This window comes from Trematomus bernacchii, unplaced genomic scaffold (assembly GCF_902827165.1).
Source record: "Trematomus bernacchii unplaced genomic scaffold, fTreBer1.1, whole genome shotgun sequence".
NCBI lineage: Eukaryota > Metazoa > Chordata > Actinopteri > Perciformes > Nototheniidae > Trematomus > Trematomus bernacchii.
Window position 1 is genome coordinate 11870939 of NW_022987973.1, and position 15437 is coordinate 11886375.

General features: G+C 36.8%; 1 protein-coding gene across 2 annotated transcripts in view; it reads left to right on the plus strand.

Moving 5' to 3' along the window:
* The window catches only part of LOC117471715 (glypican-6-like), a 132137-nt gene extending 117175 nt beyond the window's left edge, over positions 1 to 14962 (plus strand). The window contains exons 8-10 of one of the 2 annotated variants that reach the window (XM_034116909.1): positions 6464 to 6594; positions 8603 to 8778; positions 10219 to 14962. In XM_034116909.1, coding sequence (XP_033972800.1) covers positions 6464 to 6594; positions 8603 to 8778; positions 10219 to 10442 — 531 coding nt within the window. In that variant the 3' untranslated portion in view covers positions 10443 to 14962. The remainder of the gene's footprint in view (positions 1 to 6463; positions 6595 to 8602; positions 8779 to 10218) is intronic. The other variant, XM_034116910.1, reaches the window with a different exon arrangement.
* Positions 14963 to 15437: the final 475 nt, after the last annotated feature.

Below are 15437 nucleotides of genomic sequence, written 5' to 3' on the forward strand. Positions count from 1 at the left end.
GGCCCTTTCATGTCCTGTTAAGACCCGAGGCTTCACTGTATACACTCTTCAAAATCCCCAGCGTCGCTAGGACATGATGATGGTTGTGTGTGTGGGTGTCCATGTGCCTTTTATTTTTTGGGCTATTACTGTTTTCAACTGCCACTTTGATTGAGTATCACTGTTTCAACTGTAACTAGAGGGTAGGATAACAATGTGTTTTTGTTCTCAGGATCATTCATTTTTAGAAGCCAAAGAATGGATGTATGTATAAGCTGGGGGTGGTATTTGGTTTATTTCTGAATAAAAGAACAAAGAATCCAAGTACACTTAGGACAACAACTAAAAACAAAAGGAAAATCTTGAAGCTGAAACAGCCTCAATCAGGTTAACCTATTTTAGCAAGAATGTAAAAACAATTGGCAAAAGAAATACTGATACCGAAATATTTCTACAAAGGACATAAAGTTAAGTGATCTTATTCAACTGGAACATATTATTTGTATTAAAAGACATATCCAATGGAGTCAAATATTGCCCAGGAAGTTGTCCCATTATCTGTGACGCAACATACCAATTTGTTTTAAGTCATTATAGGGTAATAACTCTTATGTAATAATAATGTAGTTATTTGAGGTCAAGTGTGTTTGTTCATGCCATTACCATAGACATTTTGATAGGCTTTCTCATCTGAAAAGTAAATATTTTGTATTTAAGTGGAAAAAACCTCAGGAAGAGAAATTAAAAATAAGATGTATCTTCATTAGTTGTCAGGGAGTGCAGTAGGACCTGTAGGTGGGAAACTGGCAATTGCAAAAAATGAACATAAATTGGGTTAGGGTTCGTAGAAATACAATGTGCAGCAACAGGATTATGATTCTACAATAGGATTATAACGGATCCAGAAAATTGAGTTGAAGTCCAATAAAAATAAGCCTAAGAAATGGAATGAAGAGATGATCCATTAAACTATGTAAATCCAATGAATTATTTTTAAAATCATTCAGTTTGTAGAATGTCTCAGAGTCCAGGAATCAAGGTAGATGGTTCTCTAAATAGAGGAAGGGGTCTTTAAGGAACCACAGGGTTGACCACTCCCTTTCCCACCTATTACTAATTTAATTTTTTATCTCAATGAGTGATAATTTTTTAGAACAACAGCTGGCACATGCAGATGTGTCAAATATTTAGCATAATGGGAAGTAGTTATATATCCTGTCAAATTCTCAACCCCCTCAAGGAGCAGAGTACATTTATACTGTATGAGGTGTTTACTCTATTCAGCAAGGGCTTTATTGAATGAATCCCAGGCTGCTGTGGCCCACAGCCAAAGCCAATATAAAGAAAAGTTGCTGCTCACTGGGTTATTACCTTAGGCTTGGGAGAGCCAACCTGATAGCTCCCGCTCTCTCTCGACTGTCTCTCCACAAGCCTCCATCAGCAGAGCAGTCGCTCCAGCATCCTCAACTATCCACTGACCACAGAGCGAGCTGCTTCAAGATGCTGAGTGCACCTGTGACTTACAGATTCAACTCCATGCATGCTAAATAATCAACACTGCATTCATTGTATGAGTTATGTAGAAAAGGCAAAGCAGACATGTGTAATGTATTTTGGTTATTTATTTATATTGTTAGGGAGAAATTGTATGCACATTTGTATAGCAAATGTGTTAGAAAATACAAACAATGCCGATGAAATCGACTATAACTTTAAATTAAATCTGAATATCTCTCTTGCAATAACAGTGGTGCTCCTTTTTTAATCTATTTTACTTGGACCATCTACTGCAGCCTTGCTCCAGTGTGCATATTAAGGATCCATTTGTATGGTTCAGCTGTAGACAAAGTCTTCAGATAACTCAAAAATGTAATATAAAGCTAACTTTAGCTTCAACATCTGCTAAAAACTGGATTATTTTTTTAATTCAGCAAATAAACTTGATATCAATTGTTAGAAAAGAGAGCTTTTGTTTACTTCTGTGTGAACTCAGAGACCCATTGGTTTTCAAAGTCACTTATAATAAGCTCTTGAAACGTACAGATAATAAATACTGTTTCCTACAGCTGTTCAGAATACATGGCAAAGAATTTGAGTGCTTTTTCTGTCGATATTTTATTCCAAATCATTGATGAACATAAATTATAAAACAGGGGCATAGCTGCAACTCAGGGGAACACAGTTAATTCAAATCAGTCTGATTTTTAGCAAAAATAATTGTTCCTGATCAGCTGATAAGGCTCATGTGTAAAACGTTGCACAGAACAGTTAACCACTGTTGAAAGATGTATGAATCCTTCTAATGGGATGTCTAAATGATAACATGTTTAATTCCCTGGACTGTTTAAAATATGCAGTACAACTGGCAAAGTGTGCGGAATATATAGATAGAGTATGTGAATAGATTCATGTGATCGACACAAAAAGAGTGGGTGTTAATATGTGGAGAATATTCTGCTGAACTAAACGTGTAAGAATCATAAACGTTTGTTTGACACAGAGATTACTTCAATACTAACCTGTTATAAATAAAGCCTTGAGGTTTAGTTATAACACAGAAACAAAGCAAACACATCATTTTCCAACCAGGAGAAACACTTTTGAAATCAGCTCACTCTCAGAGTTTCATGGATTATTAAAGAAGTTTTATTATTTTTTTGGTACATAGCAAATGACAGCATTTATTACCGTGATGTTGAACATCGTCATGATTTCTGGAGGATTCTGCTGTGTTCAGAATTTAAGACGATTTGCTTCATCGTAATCTACGAAATTACGAAATAATGGTCAATATTTTTCTCAACAAAATCAAAATCAATCAAAATTCTTATGAAGCAAAAACATTTCTCGGTTCCAAAATCACAACACTTGTTTACGGACAATTTTAACATTTTAAGTACGAAATAATTAGTCTCCTGAATTTGGGAAAATCCTAAATCACAAAAATAATCTGAGTTCATTGAAAAAAGTGAAATTCTAAAGAAATTAAAATGTTTCATGAAAGTCCAAAAAGTAATGATTACATATTATTGATCATCTTGTGAAATAAGTACAATCCTCAATAATACAAAAACAAGCACATCTTGATCACATAACAAAGCACATTACCTTTTAAAAAGAAAACTTCTACAAAATTATGTACATTTTTAATTACAACATGTTAGTATTTAATATTTTATGAATTTGGGAATGCTCTCCAATAGGTGGAGTTCTTAAAAACAGCTAAATTACTACAAAATACAGACAAATACCATCAAAAATATAATTAAAATTCATATAAAGTAAGAAAAATACTGAATGATTGAAAATGATTACAAAACTGAGCTCAGTACACGTGAAATAAGAAAATTAAAGAAAAGTTAAAATCTTATACATTTTGGCAAATTACAAATATAATCGGATTTCTCTAAAAAAAGTTCGGATTTCTCTTTTTTTACAAACAATCTCTTCAGACCAAAATCAAGCTGAATTCTTCTGAAATAACATTTTTCAATATAAAATCAGCATTGTTATGAAATAAGAAGTGTTTGGATTATTTACTTCTGTTCAATTCTAAAACATCTTGGTATTTCTTTCTAAGAGAGTTTGCTGCGGAAAGGTTTGATATAAAATGCTGCTGTAGCCTCAACCTTGTTATTATAGACTGGTTTTGTAATGAATTATTGCTGCTGTATACATGAAATCTTAAACCTTAGCTCTTTCTTGACCTTGGAAATAATAGTTTGACTAAGCAATCATAATTCAAGATTTACTTTGTATCTTTTTCTGGAACTTTTAACCTTATCGCACAGTCTTCATCAGCACATGTTGTTTGGTTGGATGCATCTGTTTATATCAGGGGTGTCCAAACTACGGCCCAGAGGCCAATTGCGGCCCATTGTCCATTTTAAATTGGCCCCGCAGCTTATTCTAAAAGTATTATGGAATTTGGCCACCACCTGAAACGTGTGCTTGATTTATATTGTACTTCTTAAATATATATGAAATATATTACACAGTTGTATTCATGTGTCAATTAAAGTTGAAAACATTTTCTAACCAATCTTAGTCGATTTAAAAAAAAGCCCAATAATGTATTTTAATAAGCTTGAAATATACCCTTCATATTTCCCCTAAATATAAGCAATCTGAGGCTTCTGTTTTAAGGAATGAACTGCACTTTTTATAAATGACTTTATGGAAAGCTGTGATGTAGGCCGTTTGTTTCTTTAAAGGTGGGGTAGGTAAGTTTGAGAAACCGGCTCGAGATACACTTTTTGTTATATTCCATGGAAAGCTCTTAACATCCCGATAGCAATGAATATCTTAAGTGCTTTGACAAAAAATCCATAAAAAAATGTCATCTGTGGAAGCCGTAGTACTGTAAAAAGCACGACCAATCATTTTAGCCAGCCCGGCTAAAATAACTGGATGGCCTACCTGCCTGTCAGCCTTCCATCTGTGCACAAACTTATCTCGTGCCCTCATTGGTCATGTGCGCGTTCGTGTGTGTTGGAGGAGGGGCTCTGTAAGGAAGTGGCAGATTTTTTCCTGCTGTGTATTTTCAAATTCTAGCGATCTCGAGCCGGTTTCTCAAACTTACCTACCCCACCTTTAAGCATATTCATTTATCAAGCAAAGTTACCTATATTTGATTGATTTTGCATACTTATAACTTAACTTATGATGCAATATACCTCACCTCTAGTGAGAGGCTCTTGTGAAAACGGTTTATTAGTTTATTAGTTTATAGTTTATTTATAGTCTTATAAATAAACACAACAATACCAGTTGAAGCTGTAAATGTATATTTCACCTCTACTGAGGTTGAATGGCCCAGAAATGGACCAGAGGAACAGGCATCTACTGTATTGATACAAACAAGCCGGTTAATGTGTCAGAATCTTGGATACAATGGCAGCTCTATTTTCTCACCTGTGTTTTAACCAATAAAGAAAGGCCTGAGATAAAAGGTAGTCCTTAATGTCAATTACTCCTCAATAGTTCACGTTTTATCATGCACTCGGTAATAAATAAACTCTTTAAAGCATAATTTCAAATGTTTATTTCAAAGATTGTTGCCAGACCGGAGAACCTCTGCACAGATAATAATAAATATTAAAATCACATGGTTTCTCCTCTAAAGTAGAGGTAACATATATCTGTTTGTTTACTTATGCAACTTTGCCTGAATATTACTGAGATTGAGAATAAAGGCATTGGGCTCAGCATTTAATCACATTTTCTTTTTGAAATACTTCGGTATGAATTGTATGAGAAATACTTTAGCAGTCTAAGCTTTTCAGAGCCTTGAAGAATTAAACTGCTGAAATTGGTTCACGTCCAAAACAATTTAAAGAAACCATTGAAACACTGTTGAAAGCAATAGAATTTCACAGAGAAGGTCTTGAAACATCAATAGTGTTGTTTTTTGCCAAAATACATTCAAACACACACACAAGCATAAACACACAATGAATACATCGCTTGTCGAGTCTCTCTGTTTTATGGATGCAGGATTTCTAATCTGTGGATTTTGTATGTGTTTTAAAGCAGAAGATCGCATGTTTTTTTCTTTGTGTTAAGGCTTCTCATTTAACTCTGTGAATGATATTACTTCCTATAATGTTGAACTCTGTAAGTGTATACATCTTCAATTGGATCTCACAACACTCTCTTTGAATGAATGTCCAGGCTCTGTACTGTATGTCATACTTCTCTCCTGTAACAGAAGCTCAGTGCTTACACATGTAATGCATACTTAGAAAGATTACCTGATAGCATTACTAAATGAATACCTTATATTGAGATCAGTTAAGCTATCGTGATCTCCGTCTTCATCATTGTTACTAACTATATCAAAACTAAAAAAGTGACAGTGGGTTCTTCTGTTCACACTGAAGCCTCATGTTGTTATTTTTTCCGCCTGTTTGTCTGCTCAAACTTCTTGCTGAGTCCAGATGGAATCAGTCGGGGGTGACCACTTATGCCAAATATCAAATTCCAAAGCCCAAGCCTGTCTTGTATGAATCAGAGATGAGCGCAATATGGATAGAAGTGGACAGCATGCAAAATTGGAAGAAAAAGAAACCCCAGGCAGTCCAACAGCAGTTCACTCTGGGTGGAATAAATGACCAGAAGGGGGGGTTCAAATGCACAAACTTTAGCCTCCACAAAAATGTTTAAAATCGTGATTTGTCACGCATATCTTTACAGAGATAGAGCTAATGGAGGCTGCTGTATTACTGTTTGTTTTATCGTTTATTTCTGTATCACTGAGATAGTTTATTTTGTTTTACCATAAGCAAATGTTAATACGTTACAAATTAAGTTCACTAACGGTAGTGGAAACAATTTCATATTCTGAGAACTGCATACGGTTGTGCGTACTTTTGTGTTATATAGGACAAATGGAGTTGAATCACTTCTCACCCTGACTTCTCAGCCTGTAAAATACAAAACGATCAACCCTAATATATAATATTTCTGTTTTGGCCTATGGCAGGTGATTGACATCAAAGAGAGGTTAAAGGAGTCCAAGAAGTTTTGGTCCAACCTGCCTGATGACATCTGTGCCAAGGGCAAGCTGACAGAGTCTGACGAGGATCAGTGCTGGAACAGCCACACGAAGGGCAGGTGAGGACTTCTGCTTCTCAGTATAACCACGGCAAATTCCCCCCACTCTACGGTTATCACATTCTGCCTGCCAGGGATTAAAATAACCACACTGTATTCCCAGATTAACACTCTCTCTGTGAGCACAATGGTTAGTGCATATGGAGAACCTCTATATAAGCTCCGAGGCTCTAATACCCAGAGGACTGTGGAGTTTCCAACACCTCTTATCACCACCGCAGCGTGTAGAGAGTCTCCGAGCCATACAGTAGATTGGAGAGCGAGTTGTTTTCTCTGACAGTGAACCAGAGAAGTTGGCAGAGGAAATATATCACCCCATCACTCTGGACTACTCCAAGTAACAAAATCACCAGATGGTGTTATAAAAGGCATGTTATTTCTCTTGTTTGTGCCAGTAACATTTTAAGCATTGCTCTAAATCTGGAAGGTAAATTGATTTCCAGAGATGATCAAATGTCAGACCCTGAAGGAAGTGTGTTATGATATCATCGGATTTTCTTGTTCCTTAAAAACAAACTATGCACACTTGACTTTGTATAGACAGTATCAAATTAAATACAAAACTAGTGAAAAGCCAAGGTTGGTAATGTATTTTTGAAATCTTATTTGCTATATTTATTGAAATACTCTTTCCTACCCGACTGCAATCAATAGATGAAATGAACTGAGCAAAAAATATCTGATATCTGTTACTGTGGCAGGACTCTAATACGCTGCTATAGCTTGAGAGCTTTGAGTACTAACAATTGCCATGTACGTTGTTTACATTCATTATGATGATTGTGGGGAAGTGGCTTTGTAGGAAGTACTAAAGGTGTGGGCAGTCAATGGTGACACCTCGGTGACTTGCATTGTTTTCATTGCACAGCAGTTTAAGTATTTGTTATTTATTTATTAACACACACACTATTTATTTGTGGGCATCAGGCACGTAAAGGGCTCTCTAAAGCAAAGTGAAACCACTCCCAATATGAAGGAGACCATAGAGACCTTTTACACACTTATGTGTTGCGTGATTTTAGCATCCTTCAATAAAAAGAGTAGCTCTTGTGATTTTGGTTTAGTTTGTCTACTTTATGGGTTCTTCGGCTTTTACACCGAGATCATATATCAATATTCACATATAATTCACCATTTGTAGAGATTATTTATTTGTGGTGTTGTGGAGTAAGCAAGAATTCAAAGAACTAGTCACACACACACAGTAAGTGAAAGAGAGGGACACAATATCCGCACTATTGGTTGACTCTGGCAAACAACGACAACTGATTGCATTGGTGGAAGATAGAGCACAACACAGCAATTTAAGAAAACACATATAAGTAAACAAAACACATGTACATAAAGACAACATCCTCACCACAATTTTCATATTCTCTAAAGTTGCAGTGTGTATCTGTCAGCCACCATACAGTAATAGGCCTTCAGTGTCACTGATGCTGCTTGTTAGCCTGATAGATAGCAAATTAAGCAAATGTGGAAATGTTGTTATCTGCATATTTGTATTCTACTATCATCCATAGTTTTTTAGTTCTGATGCATTATTGACTAAACTTGAGGTTTTTAAAGCACGATAGAGACCTCCTCAGGGAGGCTCTAAACAGTTGCAGGGGAGGCTTAACTCAGTATGAATATTGGATTACCTATCATGAGATCAATAGAATTGCCTAAATGCATGTGATTTTGTTGGAGATATTTCAGAGATTTAACGGTTCCCTACTTTCACAGAGTCAGAAATCATTGAATGCCTTAGAGATATACAAACTCAATTATTGAGTGTCTATGGAAACAAATAACATAATCATGATCCAATATTTATCCAGGAATTGAGTGAAAGAAAGCAGGTAAACAAGCAGGAAGGGGGGGGATGCCTTTTTTCAAGCTTTGGCTGAGGGGAGGCCCAAACTCAGAATAACATCTAGAAAATATTGCCATTTTGATAGTGCCTTCAGTGCCAATACCACAAGGAGATTGGTGATTCAGTTTGTTCCTGTGTCATTGTGTCCAGATATTTTCCTGAAGTCGTGGGGGAGGGTCTTACCAACCAGGTGAGCAACCCAGAGGTGGATGTGGACATCACCAGGCCGGACACACTGATACGACAGCAGATCATGGCGCTACGTGTCATGACCAACAAGCTAAAGAACGCCTACAACGGCAATGACATCTACTTCCAAGACTCAAGTAAGTTCTCCAATATCTTGGGTGTTTGCAAATGCAGGTGTAGACAAGATAATAATAATATTTTGAAGTAAAACACAGAGAAAAGTTTCTTTCACTGCATGTTGGTTGATTTGGATCACACTACACATACACACAGACACACACACACACACTCAGACAAATACCCCTGCAGAAATATAAACGGTACCGAAATAAGATCTCAGATGTCATTCATGTTGCAACTCATCATAAAACTCCACTGGATGCACCAGCGTTGCACTGAGGCAAGACTGACATTATTAGGAGAATAAATAGCCGTAGGTACGGAGGTGACACATGCAATGACAGACAGTCAAGGCTATTTAGGAAGATGTACATCTGCAATGCTGCCATGACAGAAACCATTCCCTCTTCCTGATTATGGGGATCCCATACAGCTGACAAGATTGAAGATTTTCATAGCTTCAAATAAAATGTGGCTCTGTGAGTCTACTGCCACTAACCTTTGTTTGTCAACTCCATTCGTGTCACTGTCATGTTTGTTTTTCTGTTAGCAATTGTGTTTTCCTTGTCACCAGGAACCTAGTACCGCAGGCACTGATATGTTGAATAGGTTCTCACAGAAGCAGATTCAATCCTTGTATTAAGATCTACTTGTGCTCTGCTATTTATAGCAGCTAATCATACACTTCTTGCTCTGCAACCTGTGAAGGCCCGGTCACACCAGCACCAGCACAGAACATTTGCAGTGACGTCAATTCATTTTGATAAAAGTTCCCTTGAAAGCTTACTCAATCACCATTATCTCTGAGAAGTTGGGTGCTGAACATATGCAGCCTCAGTATTTTAACACATCCATTGTCAAACACGAGGTGCTTGAAAAAGTACATAAGAACATTTCAAATCCCAACCCATTTCAGCCCTTATTTATCAGCAGTCTAATATTAGTGTGATTTTTCCTTGCAGTTTTATTTTACCTGCAAGTCATTTCTATTAGCTATTGTAAAAAAGTTGATAGACGATCTACAAACCAACTATAACCATGAACTAAGTGTTATAAAAATGTGGTTCATCTATCTATGTAATGTTTATAGATGTTATACGAATCATTTGGTTATCATTAGCAAATATTTGATATAGTATTTAAATTATTTGTACGACTTTTACATACATCATAGTCACTAATAATCAGTATGCCTTATTAGTTATCGTTTTAACAGATTACTTAACTATAAACAATTTATTAATGATGGTTATTGTTGTGTTTCCTAAAAAGGTAACAAAACTATATAGTCAATTTAAATAAGCCAAATGAGTATTAATTTAAGTCTTGTGAGTTTCTCGGGCCGATTTCTTTTGTTACCTGAGCTTTTTTGCTTTCCCTTTGCCATGGATCAGATAATAGTTGTTGTGACAAAATATTTAAATTAAATTCTAACTTTTGTGATTTTGTTGCTGCAGGTGATGAAGGCAGTACTTCTGGCAGTGGCAGCGGCTGCTCTGATGGCTGCACAACAGAGTTTGTTTTTGTTGGAACAGAGGCTCCTGTGATTGGAGCCGACAGAAGCGATGAACGCGCAGCAGCAGCGGCGGCAGGAAAGTCCTTTTCCAGCGCACCCTCCCTAGTGCTGGTGGTGGCCGCCCTCACACTCCCACTGGGGGCAATGCAGACTCAATGGAGATAATACACGAGTGTGGCCTGATCACTGACTTTTCTACTGTTACATACAGTATGTTTAACAGCAAGTTCTACTGCTGTTCCCTCACTGGACATGTAGAACCTTCTGGAAACCTGTGGAGAGTGGCTTATTGTGGTGTGGTAGAACAGGAAGTGAGTGCAGCGCAGCATCCTGCTTGTCCCCCAAAGAATGCTTGGTGCCGTCACTGAACCAGCTTTCACATCTGTTAAAAAAAGAAAACGTGGGGTTTTCTCATTATTCTAAAGTGCGTTTTAAATAACATACTTCTAAAACACAACAGCTCTGATATTTCAGATCAAGGGACATTTATTTTTATTTTTTCCTTTTGTATGATGAAGTTGTGACAACAAGACAACACCCAATTTGTCCTATTAGTCTTTTCCCCCTCAAACAAATGGAGAAAGTCTAACTGTGTGCATGCATGGAAATGATGTTAACTGACAAAAACATGTTTTGTTTTATTTATGCAGGCTACACAGTTTGGGCTTGGTTGGTACAGGATTGTACAGAGCTAGCAGTTCACCTGGTTTCCTGTTTGGTTATATCAGTGTGACTTCAGGGAGCAGCAGTTCTTACAGCCACTTTATAGTTGCACATTTGATTAATTCTTGAAAGTGCTAATGTATTGCACAGAGAGAACTACTTAGCACAGATTATTTTTCTCGGCTTCATACGTTTATAAGCTACAGGAAACATCCATCCCATAGAGACAGAAGACCTATATTTTCAGATCATTTAACTGATTGTATTGTACTTATACACAGTTGCAGTGTGTATTTCATTGGAAGGTACTGTAATGTAATCTTGCTGGTTTAGTTAAAAGCTCAATTATATTTGTTTTAACGAGTTATTGGATCACCTGAACAATTTAAAAATAAACAGGAAAGTTATTGTGAGCCATTATACAACAATTGCCTGCTAACGCTATACAGTTACCTGATTTACTCTCTTCTGTTTGGGTACTTGACATACACCTACAAAGTTCAGATATTATTTTAATTCTCAGAGAACTCAAACGTGTGTTCGTGATATTAGGTATATTCTAAGGATATTTTCACTTATTTCTTGTCTCCATTGCTTTATTATTTATTATAAGGATTAATGTTAATTCTTTATATAACATATATGTTACAAATTGTAACCACACTCCTGTAAGCTCAGCCCTCTGACAGGCCCTGGCGGTTCACACACTCTCATATTATAGTGCACCACGCTGAAATGTGCATGTTCTTGTTCGACCACTGAAACGGATCCACCAATATAGAAGCAGGTTATAGAAGTGGTCAGGGTTTTTTTTTAAAGCATTTACAAAGTCAGCAACTCTAAACGAAATAGGGCGCCAAGGTTAGAGCGCTCTGTATCTTAGAACTAGGGTTACTATTCATAACCTCTATTCATCTCCTATGGCTTGACCTCTAACTGGCTCTGTAGATGCACTCCAATAACACAACACTATGGCCTTGACCTCAGGTCACACGGAAAATGTGGTTCCAGACATGTAGAAGTTATACAAACAAACAAAAAAAGGGATATTTGTTCAATCATAAATGTTTAGAACAGCCATCGTAGTGCTGGAGTGTGCCTTGGAGGATTGAAACCCATCAGCCCATAAGCACCTAAAATCCTTTCACATAGCTAATAAGTAAGTTTCTTGTCTCAACATGGGGCTTCCACAAACCCACAGCTGCAATGAACAGCTGCTCTGAGCATCTCAATGAGACTGAACATTTCACAAAGCATACTAAAGCACGCATGGGACACGAGTGAAAACAGCATCAAGATCTGAAAAAGATATCTGATGTTCTTAGACACAAATTACATGAAATGCAGTACTTCTCCTTCAAATGAGAAACAACAAGACGGGACTGATGTCCACATTTCTAAAGTTTGCAGCAGCAGCATGGTTGTCTTCACACACACACACTTCACGGCACCTGAGAGAAAATCCCCCCTCAGTGGTTTCACATGACTCACAAAAGACACCCCGACACCACAGGAAGCTCCCACTGCAGAATAGATGGAAAATATGTTGACCTCCCTTGCCTTACTCCCTGCTGAAACAGCCTCAGGAGAAGGTGACTGAACAGCAGCCTCCTACCAAAACCAGCATGATTATTAAATTACTGGTGCGTAAACCTTAATGTGCACGGCGACAGGCCTCTCTCCAAGCAACGCCCGAGGAAAGACAACACTAAAGGAAAAGATAGAAAATGCATTTTAATTTGTTTTTATGCTCAAACTGTATTTAATTTGTCTATATAAAATTCATATTGGACAGGCAACAAATGTAAACCAACGTGAAATATTACTTAAATAGTATTTACTTCAGGCTGAGTTGAAAGGTCAGTGTAAAGATAAAAAAATGATATTGAAACAAATTGGGGAATATATTATGACAAACATAAAGCACTTGCACCCAATTTATAATATCAACAGGACATTAGTGGAGAGAAACATGAATGAATTTGCTATTTATTTTTCAAATGTTCTGGTGATTCAGTTACATTTGAAAACGTTCCCTTTCAGAAGGGCTAGTATAAAAATAACATTAGAGACATCACTACCAAAATATTATTACCGTTGTGCAGATGTGACATATCAGCAGTAATGATAAAGATACAAAAGTAAGTAATTATCCAAATGAATATACAGTGAAGGTAACACGTTGCTGGTTCAGGTCAGCATCGCAACAGTGCCACTGAAGGGGGAGGTCAACTTCGTCTCATTGTTTATCTTATTGGTCCCAAAGTCTTTCAGTCACAATGTGAATGTGGATGTTATAAAATACAGCATTTTTAAGATCTGGGTCTGTAAATCCATTCTGTTTGGACGAACAATCACATGCAGATGTCAGTGCATACATGAGGGGTGACAGAGAAAGCCTGTTGAGCACCTTAGAGGTAAAACATGTGTATAAAACAGAACCAGGGGTGTATGGGAAACAAAAAATATAACAACAGTTTACCAACCTCCCAAAATCTACTTTTTGGATATTTTGGATTGCTCGTGTGTCCTCTGCCGGATCATCTTTGCATGAGCACAGAGAGTGGCCACCGTACTCAGACAGAAGTGGCAGTAAACAGATCCTGATCTGAACTCACTTAGTGGGTCAGACAGATGGGAGGCAGTTAGACGGGATGGACATCCAGCAGTAACTATTTATAATGTGCTAAATATTCAATAAAGAAACTTGCTAGTGGGCAGGATGTGCAGCAACAGTTTTCCTGATCTGGATGTATCTGCCCAGGAGTGCAGTCCTGGATAGCAGCAGATAAAAGAGCTTTCATTTAAAAATGATGCTCTGTTACATGGAGTCGAACTGATGATTCAATTTCAGCTTCAGGCGTTTAGAGTTCTCAGAGAATTCAGCTACACTTTATTTTATAAATTTAACAGAAATAGATTTTTTGTCAGCACATTTATTGTCAAGTATCACATTTCCATGTCAAGTGTCATATTGTTTCCCTTACATTTACAATCATTCTGTCAGTAACAGATTTGAATTCAGATGATTGTTATCCTTCAGAGATGTTGTAATTGATTAAATAAATATACAGCACACGACAGGAAGAGAAAAAGTTTGATTAGAAGTGAGGGTTAGCAGGTTACATATTACATATTACGTATACATTCAGTTTTCAAGTATTAAAAACACTTTGTGGAGGCAGATATTTCTGAGTCAGGGTCAGCAGTGAGACAGAAACTTAACAACTATGTTTTCTAAAGTGTAAGAAACTCAGTAACCATCTGCAGCCACACAAAGGTTGAATGCACCCATGAGAGAACTCCCCAAGATCTTTGATTGCAACAACAGTTTTTGGATGAGTGAGGATAAGGCAGGTCTTTAATGGTGTTCCCGAAAAACAGGAAAGAAAGTGAATCGAGAAAACACTCTTTCACAAGTGAGCTGAATTTTCCAAAGAGCTTGTATCAGTACAAACAACCCTCTTCTCTCATTACATCGAGAGAAATGTTTGCCATTTTCACTGCCTTGTGTTCTCCTCTCTCTCTCTCCTGACAAGGCAGACATTCAGTATCATCGTCTGAGATGCTTCAATGCTTAGCTCAATTTGTCTGGGAGCTTTTTCTGTTTGTTTTGTTGTTTTGTTTGTCTGTTCATTCTCTTTGGCATTTGAAAAACGGAAAAAAAAGTAAATTGTGGTTGGCTGAGGTTTTTTACAGAAAACGTGTTATGCAAGGTCTTTTCCATTTGATGTTAATCGTTTGCTGCACTTTTGCTAAAACATATGCTGTGAGTGTGGTACTGTTGTGATTTGCAAAATCAGATAACTAAGGAGCACATTACGAATTTTGGAGCTGTCAGTGCACGCTGTTTGAAGTGTTTTGGGGGAACTGAAGTTGATGGTTATACAAGCAGACATGCCTTACCATTTTTAAAAGACTAAAATGGATTGCTTATTTGGCTTTTGTTACACATTCTTGTATACAGAAAATAATACAAATGTAATAATAAACCTTTTATTAATAAAATACTTTATATTGTGGCTCTATCTATCGCCGATGTCCTTTGCAAACTATGTATCTTCATTGATCAGGAACCTACAAATAACAAGATATTATATTCTACAATTCCTTTAAAAAGTTTAAATTGGGGGAAGACAGATTGGATTTAGATATGAACTGATATGAAATGCTTTATCTTATATAGTTCAAAGTGTTACATGGATAACATTACTGTGAGCTTTAACTTCACACACTTTTTCCATCCAAATGTGTCTTTTGTAAAATGTAACAGATAACAGGGCATCAGTTTAAACAGTTATCAAATATGTGGAAAATGCATCCACCATGAACTCCTTAATAAATGGAATTACTGCCTCTTTCGTTCCTGTTATAAATACTACTTGTAAAGAAAGCTATATTACAAGTTATAAATGAATCAGGTATATATGCTTTGAAGAAGAAACTTATAGAATTTTGGATTATTATTATACCTTACTCTGTGTTAATCACTATTCC